General features: G+C 47.2%; 1 protein-coding gene across 1 annotated transcript in view; it reads left to right on the forward strand.

Annotated features, from left to right (window-relative positions):
- The first annotated feature begins 1,700 nt into the window (after window positions 1-1,700).
- PI15 (peptidase inhibitor 15) overlaps window positions 1,701-20,625 on the forward strand; it is a 107,951-nt gene continuing 89,026 nt past the window's right edge. Inside the window, exons 1-2 of the mRNA XM_069621224.1 lie at window positions 1,701-1,868; window positions 2,315-2,630. Of these exons, the coding sequence (XP_069477325.1) occupies window positions 2,355-2,630 (276 nt within the window). The 5' untranslated portion in view covers window positions 1,701-1,868; window positions 2,315-2,354. The remainder of the gene's footprint in view (window positions 1,869-2,314; window positions 2,631-20,625) is intronic.

The raw sequence follows: 20,625 nt of genomic DNA on the forward strand, positions 1-20,625 counted from the left end.
ATCAGTAATGAACAATTGTCTCCAGGGCCGGCCCTAGGACTTGCAGGGCCCCGGGCGAAGAGTAAGTGCGGGGCCCTCTCCAATTTTCACATGTAGTGACATCATAGGAAGGGGCACAAAATGCATAAACGTTGTAAAAATGCAATGCCCAAAACAGAGTGTCCACATCATTTTGCAGGCACTCTGACTTTTCTGTGAATGGAGTACTAATGATATAGCTTTACAGTGGGCTTACCTTCTGAATTGATTGTTGACCATGGACTGCCTGTGACTGTAGGGGCTAATAGTTGGTGCTTAACTCCATGAATGGAGGGTGGCGAGTGTGAGCACCAGAGAATATGGTTTCCTGCCCATGCATTGTTTCTTCCGGCCTGGAGGGAGATGCGATAGCAGGGGGCTCTGACACTCAGAGATGTGACAGCAGGGGCCTCTGCTGCTTAAGATTTCACAACGCGGAGCCTGCGATTCATTCATCTCTGAAACTGCACTCTTTTGTTGTCGGCCAGAAGCTGCAGAAAGGTGCTAATGAATGCGATTGCAGGATGTGCATTCATTCTGCTTGTACTTCATAGGTCAGATGCCTGTGCCAGCCCCCGCCCTGCTGCAGGGACCTGTGCCACCGCACAGAAAGCCCATCCGCAGGCCGGCTCTGATCGTCTCCAGTAAGGTGAGCCTATTAAGGAGCGGTAGTATCTAATGTTAAAATTGATGTCCTCTAGGGCCACACCTGCAGTTGCTATTGTTAGGAAATGCTTGCAACTTGATGGGGATATTGTAGATCACACGGACACATCTATATGTCTATGCAATGCGCACTGGTGAATTACGCACATTGGACAAGGAGTTTCTTAAGCACCACATTGTGATTTCTTATGTTGTTTTTGTTGTTTTCTTTTCTCCTTGTCTTCCCCTCTCTTCTGCCAAGCCTCTCTTTTTCACTTTACTTCATATGTTCAATACGATGTGCAATATGCTTATTTACTGTATTTATGTATACTCAGCCCAGCCTTGACAAAGAGCGTCAATAGGTCGAAACACGTGTTGGCACTTGGGCACTTGCAATTTCTCAACCCACACATGGCTTTTGGAATATGGAATACATGGTTCACACCAATTGTCAGAGTTACTGACTCCCCCACCACCCCCTTGATGAGAAGGGAAATCTAACTACCAAGACTGTTAACTTGCATCCTGACCCAAACACACTCCTAGCTAATGAGCTATTATTATTCAGGGCCATGCGCATGGATTGAGGTGTAGCCTTTTCTCTTGTTACGTGTTTTTGGGCTGCGGGGAAGCCGATATACACCTACCCTAGCACCAGTCCAACCAGCATTACTTTTGCCAAGCACAGCTGAATAGAGTGTACCCCCTCACCCTCCGACCTGTCCAACCTCCCTCTTTGTTCAGGACGGAGATCAAGTATCAGCTGCCTTCATTAATCTCAAGGGGATGCAGTGCACTTCGCTACTTTACAATACATATGACTGCCTATGAGATAGCAAGCACCGGGGACTGGGGTGCATTCGAGGCACGCTGATGTGTATTTTCAGGTTTTGCGACTCAACCACCCACTTTGAAGTGCTCCCGCCCAATCATCGCCTGCTGCGCGACACAGCTCCACCCCCCGGTAGTTTGGCATGAAAGAGGCTCTTAGAAAGCGAGCCTAGGCTATATAAGGGGACCATATAAAAGCTGCCGGCACTTAACAGCGCTCCCCCGGAAGGCTCAGACCCCGGAGTGTGCCTCTTGCAGCGACTTGCACAATACACATCCTCTTCCCCGCATTCCAGAGCCCCCGTCTCGCGGCAGAGCAGAGGACATTCAGCCACTGAAGGAAGCGGTTGCTCCCTTCTCCTTCTTACGAGGTAAGCCACGCAAGTTTCTCCCTGCAGCTATTCCAAATCCGCGCTGGGCTCTGGCGTGCATTTTACCATTGTGATGCATGCACCCATTCTATGTACACTGTGCCTTTATATCCCGTGACGGGGTGTGCATGATGTGATAACTGCCTGTGCCCTGCACTCTTTCACTATTAATACAATATATAGGGCCTGGCCGTTTTTCAATGGCCGTTGCCCCATTGAAAACGCCTTTGTATACCAGGCCCATGGTGTGCAATGGACTATCGGACAAAGGGGGCAATGTAAGGGCAGTTTGTTTTGGTAACGGATTCCTGTATGTTGCACTTTACATGCTGTAGGGTATGTTTTCCCTCAGACTATCACACCAATGACAGTATTTTATAATGCTAAGCGTGTGCACCTCTGACACAGGTCTTTCCTATAATCCCATCTGTACGTTCTTGATTCAGGGCATAAGGCACGCGCGTGCGTGACTCCATTACCGAGAACATGCACGAGGTCTCCGCTGCCGGCTGCGCCCTGCTGCTTGCTATCCTCTGGCAAACACACGCCGTTGCGCTGCCCAATACCAGCACAGACTCCTTCCCGCCAGACGGCAATGTCACAGCACTGGACTCGGCCCTGAGGCCGCACCTGCATCCTGCCAGCGCCCCGAAGTCCAGGAGGAGGCGCTACATATCCCAGGCGGACATGATTGCAATCCTCGACTATCACAACCAAGTGCGAGGCAAGGTCTTTCCACCTGCGGCCAACATGGAGTACATGGTGAGAGACTGTAATGTGATGTAATGTAAGTGGCCATGCACAGTGCGCTTATGGGTAGAAATCCGTTACTTGATAGACTTCTAGGAATGTTAAGGATGTGTAATGTGTGATTTCTGATTCCAGACGCCTGGCAGGGAACTCATCAGATGTTCAGTTTAACCATTACAGACCAGGAATGGATGGTGTCTTCGTAGCTTCAGCAATTGACTAGGCACACACTCATGACATGGTGTCTTTAGTGCAGACTGTTGGACCGTTTTGGTTTCTCTCTGGTCTTAGCTCGATGGCTGCATTGGGGTGTTTTCCCCAGGATGCACACATTGGACCTCATTACGTGTCCGGCGGTAAACGTGCTGATAGAATCGTCAGGTAGACGCCGGACCCGAGTCCGCTGGCCGAGAAGTCAGCGACAGTGATTTTGTTAGTTCCCATTCCCATGGTGTCCCAGATGGGAATGGGGACACAGGAGCACCGGCATCATTAACAAAGGTGCCGGTGCTCCCGTGAGAACTCTGCGAGCGGGTGCTGTCCCGCCTGGCAGGTCTGACGCTGGCGGGTGGGATTCTGGAAACAACAGTGCCAGTAGGCTTACCGGCACTGTTGTTTCCGGACCGGCACAGTTGTAATGAGGCCCATTATGTTCCCACCTTACAGACATCTGCCACCTTGGTGTCCAAGATCAAGTTGAATCACCTGTCATGACACAGGTGTTCTAGAACAGATGTTCTTCAACTCTCCATCCTCCTCTACACATAGCAGACCCCTAATTTCACATAACTATGTCCTCTATCCTTTTCCTATACTCCCAATATTTTAGGTTTGATGTACCTTCCTATTTCTTCCCCTGATCCCCTTTTGCTTTACTCCATGTTACATATATTACATTACAGATTGCCTGAGCACATGCAATGAATGTTATTTTCCATTCCAGCGCATAACCCATATCTGTAAACATTGGGAAGAATTATAACAATACAAGACATGTACAGTTCAACACATGTGTCAATGTATGTAATGTGAGGCCCTCAGGAAAATGTGTGTGCATTTGCTTGGACCCTCGTGGAGTGAAACATGTAACAGACATTTTAACCTCGCATACAAATGTGGAGTCTGAAAAAAAGAAATGAGCACAAGGCCAAGTGTGCATAAAGGACTTAATGATCCGAGCACACAACCATTCTATCACAGACATAATTGGCAAATATAAAGACGCTCTATGGTCATTCCTATGCTCCCAAAATGTTCTTTGATTTTATGCAGATAAGCCAGAAATCCTCATTGGTGCTATTCGTCACTATTTCCATAGTGGTACTTGTGTTTGGGATTTATCAAGCCTAGCTGGGAAGCAACAGAGCGGTGTACAAAGATGTCACACGCAGGGGTTACAAGTAGGGTGCATGGATAGGAGAGGAGCTGGAATGGGTAGAGAGAACTGGGCAGAGTGGACTCCAGAGTGGGAGAGAAGGGTTGAGCAGACTGATCTGCGATTGGTGAAATGTTCATTGAATAGTAGGGACATCAGTTCCTTCCATAAGTCTAGGATGAGGGGACCAATCTTATCTGGAAATCTCTATCTATTTTTTTTGTATCCCGTCATTCACCCGTAGGCCTCAAGGCACTCACATAGACATACTTTTTTCAGGGGTATGGGAATATGTATTTTGAAAGAGTACTATTGCAATGCACTATGCTGTCCATATTGGAATGATAACCCTCTATCAGAATGTAAATGAAATTGCTGTGTAGGTTGTTTAAATGTTTTCTTGCAGGATTTGATTATGTGCTTTGCTCAGTAAGTCAACGGCAATGTTATTATTATAACTACAATATAAACTGGAAGCGTCCTTTATAAATGAACAGGGTGCAGTTTTAAAAGGAGACAGTTTAACATGTTAGTACAATTAAATAATTTCCCTTTTTATTAGCTTCTTGCTGCACAACATGTTATCTCTCAAAATGTGTTTCCTTCTTGGGGTGCACTCAGATTTAAACCAATGATCTCTTTCTTTTGAGAGCACCAAAGCAATCATTACGGGTGTGTGCTGGCCACTGATGCGTTGAGAGTGCTGCTGATTCTGTGCAATAGTTTCAGCATGCACAAACAGTAACTATTACCAAACAATGGAAATTAACACAAGTTGTTGTATGATATGATATGATATGGCATTTGTAACGCGCCTATACACAAGTGTTTCAAGGCGCGACAATGCAGGCTGGGACTCTGGTCTCCTGAAAGGTCTGTCAGAATCCCAGTATCTCTCTACAAAACTTACAGGTGTCCTCCCACAAGTGCCCTCAGTGGGAACATTATATTTCTACAGAAAGCAAGCGAAACCAATGTATGTCTCTCAATGCCAAGCTGGACCCAGCCTCACAGGAGGCCTCATTTGCTGTTGCACTCGTGGTTCCTTTAACCATGAAAAGTCCCAGTCCCCCCGTATCCGGACCCTTAAACTTATGTGTGAATTTGTACTGTCATCATTGTCTGGGATGGCGTTAGCAAACCTGCCTGTTAGAATGTGAGCCTCGCCCACAAATAGACAGAGGCAAAGAAAGACGGAGAGTAACAGAGAGAGGCAGTGCACATGACGGTGCTTTATAAGCATGATTTTGGAAAGGCATGGTTACACCTGTGCTGCTACACCTCCCCAATCATCTGAATAAACAAACAGATGGCAACATCTTTAACAGTTGATTGTCTCAGCATTGTGTGAGTTTGGAGTGCTCAAATGTGCCTATATTCAAGGGAGTAGGGTATTGAAACTGGCCTGCCTGCTGCCCCGTCCTGCTGGGGATGCAGGTGGCATGCCAGACTGCCCGGGGCCACGTATTCTAATGTATGCATCATTATTTTTGGTGCTGTGCATGTTAAAATGCTTTTTGCAACTAATGCTACCATAAAAGTAGATAGGAGGAGAGGCACACACATATTGCCATACGGAATCGCACACATGCCACAAACTGCCCTTGATGATCCACCACGTCCAAAGTGCCCGGCAAACTAGTTAGTAAAGTTGACCGCCCTACTCTGAGCTTGTAGGCTGTGCATTTTCCCGAGCGATTATATGAGCTATGGATGCCGGACAGTTACCCAGCAATGGGTCATGGCAATGTGCCTGCTGGTCTTCTAATGTACGCTAAAGTGCCTTCTGGTATGCGAATGTAGGTTAAGGAGAAACGAGCGCCCTCTTGTGGCCATGTGCATATGCACTATTGTGCGGCACTCCTTCTCACGTGCAACTTTTCCAAGCACTGGATGAACAAACTCAGCACTGGGCAAAGAGGCCATGATCATAAGTTGCCTCCGCGCCACCTCATGCCTCTTCCCGGAGTGGCTCACTGATGCCCGTCTCGGGCTCTGATGCTGGCCGTTGCTTATTCTGGTGCGCTACCATAACATTGGGGTTGGCATGATTTTTTGAATTGGGCTGTATGGGGGGGGGTGATTTGTGCAATGCATTGGGAGAGCCAGACATGGCAGGTCCGAGGGTCAGAACCAGATGGTGGGTCAGCTAATGGGCTTTGCCTTGTGCTTCAGTCCAATAGATGGCACCTCTACCATCCTGTGAGCAATGGAACTGACAAGACCCCATTGAGGTAGCCCCTGAGGGAGTGAGTGAGTGAGTGAGCGAGTGAGTGAGGAGTGTGCATAGGGCATGCACTCTGATGCGAGTAGCCTCTTGGCGTCACTTGTGCAGCACTTGCAGAATAACTGCATAGCTCACTAGGGCATGCACCCCGGCTATTTTGATATTTAACATGTGTTGCAGGACACAGGAGACACCTAGCTCACATTCCTAGTCACTACCTCACCTTGGTTTACTTTATTCGTGTTTATGTGGATACATGCTTACTAGGTTACATATAAATAATCATTAGCACAGGAAGACATTCTATTTCCAAGCACACTTTTAAACTTTCTTTTTTTTCGCGTTTTTTCTTCTTTATGTCACTTCGAGATACTCATTGGTCTTGAATTAGGAACTCACTGTAACCAACCTTGCAATACGTCACATCGTTTGGGCCATGTTTATGATTTGTTTTATTTTTATTCTTTATTTCATATCGTCACATGTATTTAATGTATTTAATGAAATGAAAAGTTATTGAAAAATGAAATGAAAGTATTTTCTTTTGAATACGTCTTTAAAAATGAATTTTTCTGTGTGGAAATGCCGCTTCATGAATAGGAATGCAGGCACGTCTTGACTGTGTTGACCATGAATGACAGGCCTAACTTTAACTTGGTGCCAGGGACACTTTTCGTAGTATAATTGCAGAATAACTTGGCTGCTCATCTACTGATTGCTAAGGAAGTCGCATGTGATTGAAATGGGGCAGAAAACTCATGAGTGGTGCGAGGAACATGCGGGTTACTTTCCTGCCCTGTGTCAAAGGTAATGGAGATTAATGGTGCCAGTACGTCCGTGTTCCTCGTGACACAGTGTTGTGTGTGATGGTAACACAATCAAAGTAGTGTGGTTCCTAGTGATACTAAACACCGAGCACATGTTGTGGGATTGAGACTTGGGCGTGGTGCTTCAGGGTCATATATGTCATGCCAGCGGACTACTGCCATAACAGATGGTTTCTTGAGAGGGGCCTTATAATGGTGTATTCAAGTATACATCATCGGCACCCTACTCATGCCCTAGCCATACTTTCATCCTCTGGCCCTAAGATCGATCTCTGTGTTATGAACAACCACCTCTTCTCTACCCTGCTCCCAGGGCTGGACTGGCTCACGGGGACATCCCCCAGTAGGCGTCTGGGCATATGGCCTCTTTGGTGCGGACGGATTCGCGCGTCACTTGAAATCGCCTGGGTGGGGTGCATGAATTGGCTGCCTGCCGGCTGCCATCACCAACGCCACGTTTGTGCTGCCAGCGCATTTCTTTTTTCTTCCCAGTGCTGGAGAGCTGGGCTGCGTGCCTGCGCATGAGGACCTGGGCTGGCACCGGGCAACTGAAACCGCACATGCCCTGCACACACAGCCTGGAGTCAGAGCTAGAGGCGGCGATGTGCAGTTTCGAGAGCGACCCCTTAGAGGCTGCCTCACTGACTTCGCGGTTGCTCTCATTCCTCGAGCTCCTGCTTATTTCTGAGGTTGTTTGCCCGTTGGCCCCAGACACCAAAGACTTGCTTCTCGTGGTAAGAAGCGTTGAGCTCGCATTCCTACAGTGAGAGCCAGGTGTCTTCCGTGGTGCAGACTCTGCGCTGCTTTGTGGAGAGCAGTCCCCTCTTGCATCCCGCCTCGTTGCTTCGCTCCCTCCGCTGTTCGCACGCTTCTCTCCTCGCTCTTCACCCTCTCCCTGTGGTACCCACCTTCCTCTCCGTCCTGAGTTCTCGTCACCAAGATGGCCCAGGCGTGTATGGGCCCCGACATGAGACACCGTTCGTGAAGCCACTCTTCTGCTGGAAGGGTGCCCTGAGGCAGAAGCTGGTGCGCGTGATGGAGAGCCACACATTCACTGCGACCTTCTTCAAGCAGCCAACCTTCTGCAGCCACTGCACATACTTCATCTGTTAAGGGCCAGGGTCAGCGAGGGCCTGAGCACGTTCCTCTCAAAATGTTTACCATTTCTCTGGACAAACGGCCAAATTTCAAAATACTGGCGATTCTTAAAAAGGGCTGGACAGACAATTGTTTCCAATGATGTGGTCATGTTTTAATATAGGAAAATGCAGTTTGGGGTATTACAAAATATGCATTTGTGTATTAAGTAGCCGGTTTTGTCTTCAGATAAACATAAGAACATGCGCCACCCTTCTACCTTTCATAGAGGATTGCTTTCCCTCACATGTTGCATAGGTAATGTGTCTTCAGCTGAGATATTTTGGCTTGGCCTTCGGACAGCAACAGCCGATTGCCAAGTGCTTTTACTCACCCTTGAAACACACATCGCAGTGCATGCTCGTTTCAGCCTGACATGTCCGAAATGTGGAGATAGTTAACTTGTGTGGCTCAGATCTATTGGAAGTGGCTCCCAGGAGAGCAGAGGAGCTTGACTGCGGGTGCACATTTAGGGGTGTTTGTGTTTGGGCATATAGACATAAAAATACTTTCTGTATCCCAGAATTCCTGGCTTGGGGATAGCACACTCTTTTCCCCCTATGGATACTGTGGAATTGCTGCATACTGTATTGTTGTGATTCCTAAAAATCATGTGGTTTTTCCATTCGTTGGCCATGTTATTTGTGGCGCTAAGGAAGTGCACTTGAATGAAATTCGTTGGCCATTTTATGCAAGAAAGTCCATTTTTGTGGAAGTGGTGCGGGTCTTCATTAGTCTCCTTTTTCTCAATGTGCTCCACCAGGCTTGCACTTCCACTCTAACAAGAGAACCCCCCCCCAAACTATCCAATGGGACTTAACAAGAAGTGCCGTAGTAAAGGGACATGTGAGCAAGGTGTGCTTGATATCTCCAAGGGAGCTGTGCGCTGGGATGACCAAGGCTGGGCCTAACCAGCAAGAATATGATTTCTCTGTTGCCAGGTGATCCATGACATGTTATTTACAGGTAGAGGAAGAGTCCAAAGCTCTTATGAGTCCATTTCAACTGTGGAGGGTCATGGGAAGGTGGAAGTCAGGAGTGGGTGATCAAGATGTGTGTAATGTGCGATGCACCACAGGACGCCATCCATATATGGCAGCAACTGGCTGGAGAAGTGCTGCTGGGAGGGTGCAAGCTGTGTTATGCTCATTTTGCTATGCTACCAGGTTGTGCAGTGTTTCCATTTCTAGACTATGGGCCTCATCACGAGTTGGGCGGTAACAGCGGCGCTATTAGCGCCGGCGCTAATAGCCCTACCACCAAACGCCCCGGCGCTATTAGCGCTGGATCACAGGGTTGGCGGAAGGGTTATTGCCCATTCCCCATTGGGTCCATTCGGGAATTCCTCATTCCCCATTCGGTCCAATGGGGAAATTTTGCACTATTACCGCCGGCGGATTTCCTGCCGGCGGTAATCGTGCCGAAAATCGCCAATTTTGCCACAGATTTACCCCCAGCTCAGAGCCATGATCTGGCAGACCCTTAAATGCGGCAGTAATAGCGCTACCGCCGCATTTAAGGGTTACCGCCAGACTCGTGATGAGGCCCTATATCATGTAGTACTAAGCTTGTGTGTTATGTTATACTACATATGTTCTGCTATGCATCTGATGATGGGCCGCTCTGTCCTCGTTGTGCCCTGTTAAATTCAGCAGCTATGTTATGGTCCGTCATATTACATGGATTACAGCAGATTGCTATGGTGAGCAATGTCTTCAATGCAAAACCAGGTTGCGCTATGTGAGTTTGCGGGTAGCATGCAAATCCACTGTCTGTGCCTGGGCTTCCAAGCAATCCCAAAGCACCTGGTGAACCATCCTTTTTATATTTATTTTTTAAACGGTAGTTCGTTTTCTAAGTAAGTGACCTCCCGTGTTTGTTTGGGGAGAGGTATGATGCTGTAGTTTAAATTACCCTTTCACGATAGTGTCTGGGAGCCTCCTTCGTGTATGTCTACGTGCAAAGGCTCCCTGCGGTCAAATGCCACGCTGGACCACAGTGAGCTCCTAAATGTTTAAAACCTGTGTTTTAATGGCACTCATTTTGACTCATTGTATTCAACATTTCCTTGTGGGAAACGCCCAATCACCTCTTAGAAGAGTTGGACTCACTCGCTGTGCTCGCTCCTTTGGCGAAATATGGGACCCCTTTGAAAACATTTTCCAAGGCAACTTTTGGTTCCCAGTCCAGCCCTGCCTGCTCCTTTAGCTGCTCTATGGTGGCACTTGAGGCAATGTGTGTCACTGTGACAGAAACCACTTCTGAATCGGTACCCCAAGTTTGCCAAACATTAGTAGTGAGCCATAATGCTGATCAGCATTAAAAGATTGACGCAGCAGTAGTTACATGCAAAGCTAAAAAAAACAATATACACTAAAGGTACTCGAGTGTGCTGCTTAGACTTAAAGTGGCCAGACCGTAAAGTACAGCTAAAATAGGGAACTAGTACAAAATACATATTTCCTCTACTTTCATATTCATATTGCACATGCCACATTTTGGGCGACAGGTGTTATAGTGGCTTACATGTCTACTTATCAACATGCAGGCACTGGGGACCTCGGTGCGAATTGGCTGTAGAGTAATGAATATCTGACTGTCTGTCCCCCACTCCACAGCTACGCACGAGGGATGTATCGCATTTGCACTTTTCAAACTTTTGACCTCTTTGCCAGAGAGTTCACAAATCACAATTTGGCTTCTGGCTGAGATTTGGATTTGCAACGAAGTGCACAGCTGAGCCGACTGCGATGTAGCAACCAGTAGAGATACAGAAGAGGAGCTGATTCACAAAGGTTTGCACTAGCGCAAAAGAGGAAATTCATGTCAGCATCTCAGATTTGCACCTATGAGCTTGTAGCATGTTACCAAAGCCTAAACCTTTAGCAAATCCCCCATTGCCTGAAGCACCTCCGAGCTACCCATGTGCAAAAGTGATGCACCAAGCTTTGCTGACATGTCCAGATTTCTGCCAGTTCACATGTTTTGAATATGGTGTAAGATAGCAGGTGCACATCTGAGATACTCCCAGGCACCTCTTGACTTTCTCCGGTGCAAGTATATGCAAATCAAGCCGTGCATACTTTCTCTGGAGATCACGTGTCCCATGTGTCCCACAAGCTGTTTTAGGGTTGTCCAACTCCAGGCATCGAATTCTGCAGTTTATTAGTTCCACCTTGGAAATGGCACTAGAACACGGCTATATATTTAAACACACTTCTTAGTGCAGGGTTTGCAGCCTGTGGCCGTCCAGATGTTTTGACAATGGCTCCCACGGCCCCTCGCCATTGATTCTGCTGCCTAAGTCTGATGGGAGCTGTAGTCCAAAACATTTGGCGAGCCAAAGGTTTCTGACCCAAAATCAACGAAGCTACTTGTTAGAAAGTCATTTTCACACAATACATGTTCTGTTGCTTCTCCGCGGAATGGGACTTGGCATGTGAACAGCTGCGGAACAGGTCTCCTGTGCGCGAGCACGCCACTGACGTCTGTTTCCGGATGACTGACGATGCACGCACCTTTCCGGACACTTTATTTTGTAGCGTGAGGACGTCCGGCTTTGAAGTTGTTGGAGATATGAACGATTCGGGCTAGAGAAAAATGCAAAGGCCAAAGGTCAGATTGTGTATCTTCTGTAATTACTGAATCATTTGCCCAGGAGTTACTTTTCTGTCTGTACAAATAAACTGGGGCATGTGCGAGGAAGGCGGGGGCCCAGCCAGTGACATCTGGAGGCCGGCCACGCTGCCGAGTTTTAGTGCCCGGCGGAAGGCTTCAAGGAAATCATATGCGCAAGGCTTTCGAGAGCAGCGTGTGCGGGCCTCTTTTCTAAGCTCATGACACAAATGAAGAGGGGTTGACAAATATGTTTAACCCACTTTTGAGCCCTAGGAACGTTCTTGAAATCGGTAAATGAAACAGCTTTAGGCATTTCCCAGGACACCGCGGCCCATGTGTCCCACAACAAAGGGTTAGCACACTTGTATACCTTGCATTCTGGAACTTTCACAACTCATGGTTCAATTCACTTACACAATGATGCTCCAGTAAATCGGTTCCCCGGTATTTACCACATGTGTTACTTTCCTGAGCCAAGCAAGAATCCATGCGCGTGTGGATCCAAATAGAACATTATTGTTTGTATAAATCGGATGAAGACAAACACACATGTTGACCCTCTTCGTTCTGGGATCCTAGAAATAGCTGGAATTAAAGGAACTGTAGGTAGGAAGCAATATGCAAAGACACTGGGCACAACACATGAGATATTTAACAAGCAGACTTTAAATGTAATAACAGATATCTCATGGAATCGTCAGATGTAGTGCAATACCCTCCACCAATGTTTACATTTAAGTGGCCAAATAACAAAGTGCAATGCAGGCATGTGGCCCTGAGGCATTTTGAAGAGCAGGCTTCTCTGGGGGCAATAGACATTTAGAGCGCTGCAGGAGGTGCTGAACGGCAGGCAGGTTCAATCTCCTCACCTGCAAACATACTCAGGTGTTGCTTGAGATAGAGGAGGATGACCAGTGTTGGTGTTGCTTGCCATCATCAGCTGATGCTTGCTTGTCCCGTGCCGGTTGCCTGACGGTGCTCTGTAAATTGTCTGCTGCAATTCTTCCGCACATAGGGCCCGATTCATGGAAAGTGTGCAGAGATCCCAGAAAGCCTGCGCACCAAGAATGACTTGGCGCATGCCTGCACGCAGAAGTTATTCTCCGTGCTGAGCGTATTCATGGAATCATTTGCGCAAAGTAAACGTATATGCAAGTCACAGCCCTAACTCCCCCGACACTCCTCATGCAAAGCAAAAACAGCCAGAACAGCTACCTATGCGTGTACATGCACCCTCCAAACAGCTCATGGGGTCCCTCACAATCTGGCCTGCATCTCAGGGACCCTGCGCAGGGTCCCCCGTAACTGTTACTGGCACCCCGACAACATGCGTACGATTTATCATAACCCGTGTAAAACTCAGAAAATATGTGGGTGAAATGCCGTAAACCGTTCCTGCACCCCGCTACACTGCGTATGCGCTCCCCTAAATCAGATCGGAACTCTTGCTGCATACACCCACCACTAAATCTGACACCCGATTTTACCTCTCTGCAGTGAATCGTATGTGCAAGTGTCTGTGCGCCTGCCTTCGAGTTGCGGAAAGTATGAGGGGTTTGTGTGGCCATTTCCCCACCGAGAGGTTGTGCGCTCGTATCCATTAATACGTATCGTTTCATGCAATAGTGGGCGTGCGATGGACTGCCTCGGTGCCATCCCTCATAACGCCCACATTTTCCCTTGTTCTTCCTCATTTTTCGAGTTCTGCCCCTATACTGCTCTCTGTGCAAGCCACACGCACACTCTGCTTGGAGTCACGCGTAAAGCACTCGGCCTCTCACAGTGATGTGTCGAGCCGGCATGAAGTCCCTGCAAAGTATGAAAAAGTACTGCCAGTTGATTCCACAAATCGACAAACAGGATTTCGTGCATGGCTTGGCACACAAGTCCCTATTTTCTCTGCAGATATTTCCACAAATCGGGCCCACAGTATTTTGGCTCTGGTGCAGTCTTCAAAAGTATGTACAGGGGCCATGCATGACAGTATGACCAAGACACAAGGTCCACACATGACGGGACTGCCTGAACTGAAAGGTTCCTGATCTGTTCTGTTGGGCTTCACGATATCGCAATCTTTCAATATCTATGGGCCTCATTACGCGGTAGGAGGTAGCCATGGTGCTATTAACACCATGGCTACCCCCTTACCGCATACCGGGTCCGTGTTCTCAGAATGGGTACTTAACGGGTCATTCCAACCTTGGAGGACCCGGTAAGTGCCCATTCTGAGAACCATTAACCATTCCCATTTGAGCCCCCATAGGGGCAATGTCTCTCCCGATGGTTGCTCTATAACGCACCTTAATGAAAACAGTACTACAACATTAATCAATAGAAACACTCGCCCATTATTAAAAAAAAAAACACATGGCCACCAAAGTATTCCAACCTTTCACTATTGGCTGATGACAAGACAGCTCCCTCGAAGCCCACCCCCACCAACACGATCTAGAGCTCACCCAGAGAACACACACCTGTTGGGTCCAGCTCATAAGTTACAACACCATGCAGCTCTTTGGTTCCATGCATAATGTCTTCCTTGGTGACCTACTGGGATGACAATTCAGACACAAACCTGGCTACAATAAGGGCTAAATATTTGACCTCATACTGCCTAAGACCGAATGCTGCTGTGTCTTAGATCCAGTCAGAGTGGCGGGCTGGATCGTCTACACTTGTCACTTTTGGTCAGCTTTGAGGAGCTGAAACACACAGCCTACATATGAGCCCAGAGGACAAGAGTGTGAAGTATAAAAATCATTGTCACAACAACATCGTAAAACCCAGGGGTAGTCCACCTGCCACAAATCAATGAGTTTCGACAAGTACACTTCTTAACTCATATGTATCATTGTATGCTGAACAAAAGGATTCATGGGGAGGGCAATTTTCAAAGGATGTGAAGAACAAAAGAAAACATCTATAGGCATCAGGCAGGATCTGGCCCCAAAACTCAGAATGAGCTACTGAAACCGCCTTAGAACGAGCAAGAATGATGAAGAAATAAAATGTCTTCTCTGTAAATTCCAAAACACATTCTTACAAAAATCAGCCAAAATTATATTCAAAGTAATTCGACATGAGCCCAAACCTCTTCCTCTTAAAATATTTCCCAGTCCAAAGAAAAATGTACCGAGTTTGCAAAAAAAAACACAAAACAAAGTTGAATTTGGACACCCATACCAGCTTCACTGATGGCTTATGTTTACCCCATTTCTCCAAGAAGAATCCAGAAAAAGGTTGCTCCACTGAAGCCAGGCCTTCTTCCTGAAGTTCACCAACAGCTGATAGGAGCACAGAGAATTCCAATGATGCCCAGAGGCCGGCCAAGTTCGTCTGCTTCGAGAAACCTATGGCCGATTCTTCAGACCAGAATTATTTTCAACCTGTCATGTCCTCCCATTTCTTACTTAGAGTCGAGAGCTTTGTTGCATCACAAATAAGCACATTCATCTTTGAAAGAAATTTGCTTTGAGCCTGTACATTTGGCTGCAGGTCCTAAATGACCAGTCTGTGAATTGTTGGTGACACAGTGTGCATCAATGACTAAGGATAATCCTGATTGATTATCCTTCTTCACTTAGTGACAGTGGTTGACACTGATGCTGCTGAACACTTTCGAAGTTTGGGTCAGGAAATGGGTTGCAAAGTTGCCTCATTTTCTTGCCCCTACAGAGATAATCAAAGACTCTTATTACTCTCATTCACACCCAGCACTTTGCATTGCACCCTGGAATCCGCGCTCTCCCCCATGCTGATTAATTTACACATGAACACCCTGTAATATCACGCAGCAAACATGGGCATCACCATTCGTGAATAGATAGATGATACCCAGCTATGACCAGCATGGCCACTGCTTGAATCTAATACAGAGCTAAATGACATGGCATGAGCTGAAACCTATCCCATAGCGCCCCCCAATCCGTCCCCTATCCGCCCTCACTGACAAAGCATTTTCCCCAAAAGAAGTAAATAACACTTGACTGCAAGTTACAGCTAGACCTACATGCACTAGGGGCACTGTTCTATATGCAACTCCCCAGAAACAGTAACAGTGTCATTCCAGACTCAGACCTCTGCTCGGTGATGCAAGCTCTAGTTACTTCCATCCTTGATGATGGAAATGCCCTCCTCGCTGGTCTCCACAGTATCCGCCTGGCCCCACACTGCTGCCTGAATGTTAAGGCTGATTTGTCCCCATTAGGCAGATTGTGGGCACCGCATTATGGCTCCCAGTAACCGCTGAAGGCCTGGTTAGATTGTACTGCTTAACATATGAAGCCACCCATACAGATGACTAAAGTCCCTAGCAGATAAAGATTCGATCTTTTGACGGTTTTAGGACAGCAGGTAGTAAAGACAGGCTTCAAAGAGAATGGCCGTTTTTCAAGATGCTGCAAAACCGTAGACACTCTTTGTCAGGGTGTCACGTGCTCGTTTGGAGCTCTCTGCCTCCAGGACTGAGAGCACTCGCTGTGGCGCTCAGCATCACCCGTGTCTCATGCAAGTGTACGTATTATTGTATGGGCAGAGCTGCCACGCTGATGCAGAAAGATATTTCATGTCGAAGAATTGGAGTTTAACTGCAAAAATGAAATTGCAAACGTACCTGTTACTATCCCTGGACTCCATGTGAGGCAGATGCGAAGCAGCATACCGTGTCCTTGCTGTCGGATTGCATGTTTTTGAATTCTACATTACATTGTATTTCCATTGTAAGAATGAGAATCCTTTACATTTACCGGGTGCCATTTTTGGATTGCTTTTGACGGCTCTCTTGTGAATAATGTGTGCTTTCTTGAAGTGTGATCCCCAGCACTGCTAGAAATGTGAATCGGTTCAAAGTGGACCCTCTTTTCTTGCCACTTGTCGGCCTCTGTAGGTAACATGACCCTCCCATTCTTGTATTCCATGCATACTCGGGCTTCACACAATGGACTTTAAAGTGAAAAGTCTTTTTTTTATTCTATGCGAGAGAATTGTCCAGTGTGGGTTTCCTTACTACTGCTTAGCTCCGTGACCACCATCTGACAAAGTCTTCTGTGGGATTTCGAAAACGAATACATTGCACAACCTCAGCATCATATTTTCAGTTAGTTCAATACAAAGTAACACAACTTGGATTTTGTGTAAATGCTAAATATCAAAAGACTGTAAACGTTGTATGTTGTTTATACAGAACCTTCTCCCTGTCCCCTTGGCTCTGGCAGTGTTTCTGTTCTCGTTAACCTTTTCACTGCCACCAATCCACATCAATCATAGGGATGAAATTGACATCTCTAATGTAATCACTAAAATGTAAACGGTTGATCAGCTTTGCTTTTTTGTAGCATTTTCACACAAATCATTATGGGTAGCTTTCCTTTTCCTAGTAAATGCCGGCACATGTTTCTCATGCTTATTTCGTACCTGTTTTCTCTGTAGTTTCGTTCACATTTATGCATCTCCATTTGCACTATTAACCTGCCTTCTTGCATTCTAGTTGCATTGATCCACTCTATACCTGGATTTATATTGACATTTCATAATTTATTTGGTACTACTGCTCAATTCTTTCTTGATGTTACATATTGCGCTTTTGTGTACAGACTCTCTCTGAGGTGATTTGTCGAGATCTAGCGGAACCCAGCACACATTGGGCCTCATTACGAGGCTGGCGGCTGCGGAATGAACGGTGCTGGTAAGGTACCGGCACCGTTTGTTCCGGGCCGTCACATTATGAGTTTGCTCGCGGGTGGCGGAATGCACGCCTGGGCCAGACCAGACGTGCATACCACTACCAGCGATCAGACCAGGATGATAGCAACGGACCCATTATTAACGGGTCCGTTGTTAGCATCCTCCCCATTCCCATTGAGCCCTATGGGGGCTCGAATGGGAATGGGGATGTACCGGGTCCCGGTCAGGATCCCGAGAATGGGAATTACCGGGTCCACAAAAGTCAGAATGGCCTGGTAATTCCCTTTTTTCGGGACCCAGACATGAGTTTGGAGGCAGCCATGCCGCTAAAAATGGCATGGCTACCTCCAAACTCATAATGAGGCCCATTGGCTCCTTAGGGCCCGGTTCATGAATCGGGGTTTGTGTCGGCAGTGCAAAGTCACTTTTCAGCAGTGCAAATTCACTTTGAACCGGGCAAATATTCCATGAATCGGGCCCGATTAGTGCTCTGACATTAACAAATGCCTGTTAGTTCAACTCTATGCGTGCATCTAGATACACTGCACAACTTCTCCTGCTCTTCATGTAATCTTTGATCTGCGGTCCTCGGGCTGCTTCCTTCCCCCAAAATCTAGCCACCACAGACCATCTGTCTGTCCCCCATGCTCCCAGCTGCGTCTGTCCCTTGCAGACACTTTGCATTGTCGCCCCTCCCCATTCTCTGCTATTGTTTTCTGCGTCATGTTCCTTTCTCAGTGGTCTCCTCTCATTTGCATTTCCTTTCACCAACTCACCATGAACACAGTGGTAACATTCCCTCCCATGTCTTCCTTTGCCCCTTCATCACAGTCCCTGGGACTGGATGATATATGGTCTTCACCCACATCCACCCTGCCTCTGCTATGCAAGGCTTCACTGGGAACACCCTCCGAACTGCCCGTCTAGCCCACCTTTATTTTTCTGTGCTATCACTCGTTGGCTTCTATTCATTTTGATGAACAGTGCGTCCATGTGCATTCTGTTCTCTGTGCCAGCGTCACTTCTGGGCCTTCTTTCTCCCAATGACCTCACAGTCAACCCCTTTCAGTGCTCCTTTCTTTCACCATTGACGTCATTTCACTTCCGTACACCTGAAATAGATACTATTTAATCAACATTCTCAGTCCTGCTTTCTCTCAATTTCACAACTGACACTGTACGTGCCCTTTTCACTAGTCCAATTGCAACAACTAATATCTGAATTTTCTTAATTTGTAACAGAGGATGGAGGTGCCGCTTGTGGTACAGCGGGGGCTATAGCCCCGAGTCTTTTGGTTGTAGCACTGGTTGGAAGCTCAGGGGCTACAACCAAAAGGCAAGCTAGCCCCGAGTCCCAACAGTGCGACATTAGCATGGCCCTCCCTGGCGGGATGCACACTGCCCTGTTGTACAAACTGTTACTTTTATGAATGGAGCCTCAAAGTAGAGAGCTTTTTGAGTAACTTAATTGCGAGTTTCTTTAGAGTTATGTTTGGCATGATAAATGGTCTATAATGGTGACCGACTACACACATCTTTGAAATAACGCCTTTACACAGTCCTCTTTCCATTTTGTTTTTATTGCGGAGTTAGTGACATGAAAGGTGCCATTGGATCCTTAGTATTTACTGAATGTCACATGCTCTCATGCTACCCTCACCCAGGTGCCAGGTGAAAGGCTGGAGATGTCTGCTGGTGAGGGTGTTTCATGTGTGCAGGCAGATTTGTTTATAGCTGGGCTTTATAATAATTGTAACTGCCGTTGTTAATGAAACCGTGGCACTGCCACTCTCCTTATACATATGAAATTCGTGCATGTATTTTTATTTGACTTAAGTATATGAAATAATTGATAGAGATTATTGTATTAAAGAGAACTGGATATATAAATGGAATAAATACATCTGTGAAAAGCAAGCTATCAGTGTGCCAATCCGGGGGATGCCTGCATCTTCTGAATTCTGAGTCCTCAGTGACGGTTCTGGAAAAACCTTTAAATGCCAATATCCAAAAGGAATGGATGTTACTCTGTGCTTGGAAGGACACCAGGACAGTAAAGTGGAGATATCGAGACATCAGGTAATCTTTAAATGCCAATATCCAAAAGGAATGGGTGTTACTCTGCGCTTGGAAGGACACGGATATCGAGACATCAGGTAATCTTTAAATGCCAATATCCAAAAGGAATGGGTGTTACTCTGCGCTTGGAAGGACACGAGGGCAGTAAAGTGGAGATATCGAGACATCAGGTAATCTTTAAATGCCAATATCCAAAAGGAATGGATGTTACTCTGCGCTTGGAAGGACACGAGGGCAGTAAGGTGGAGATATCGGGACCTCAGGTAGTGAATGCAGGAAGTGTGTTCTGGGGAACTTTTCACGTGGATGCCCTTTGATGGTCAGCGCCCTAGGGGGGAAGCGTCCAGAGGATGCGTTCTGCAGGAGTAGGGGCCTATCATGGGTGGAAATAGGATCAAGCATTTACATTACTCCTTTGCCTGACGCAACTTTGGGAGACATATAAGCACTATCTTAAAGGTCAAACATTCAAAAAATGCCTCTCGTTATGGTATTTTATGTTAAATATATTTCTAAAGTACAAATGTACGTCCCCTGAGGCCCCATGATGCCAGTTATGTATTAGAGGGTAAAGACATGTGAGACATGATTATGCCTAAACCCAGTGCTTTAAGTGGGCCGGGGCCTGCCGGGGCCGGGCCCCGGCAGTCTCCAGAAAGTGGGGCTGAGCCGGGGCCCAGCCGGGGCCCCCGTCCCACACAACATTGGCGGGAGGCATTATCCCGCCGCGGCCGCAGCCGCAACGGGAGATGCGCCCGTCATTATGTCGGCCAAGCTGACAGAAGTGCCAGTCAGCCACAGCGACACTGAGGCTGGCGGCACTTCTGTCAGTTAGTGTAACTCCCTCTGATGACCCCTCATCAGGGTCATCAGAGGAAGTTACTGCCCCTTTGTTTTCCCTCCCCAGGTCACTGACCCCCGCGGGCTCCGTGATCTAATATGCAGATTAAATCACGGAGCCCGCGGGTTCGCAGAGGGTGAAAGACGCCTCGGGCTCAGTGATCTATGTGCTCTGAGCAGATAGATCACAGAGCCCGAGGTGCCTTTCTCCGTCGGCAAAGC

Source organism: Ambystoma mexicanum, chromosome 5q (assembly GCF_040938575.1).
Source record: "Ambystoma mexicanum isolate Mex_15411 chromosome 5q, UKY_AmexF1_1, whole genome shotgun sequence".
NCBI lineage: Eukaryota > Metazoa > Chordata > Amphibia > Caudata > Ambystomatidae > Ambystoma > Ambystoma mexicanum.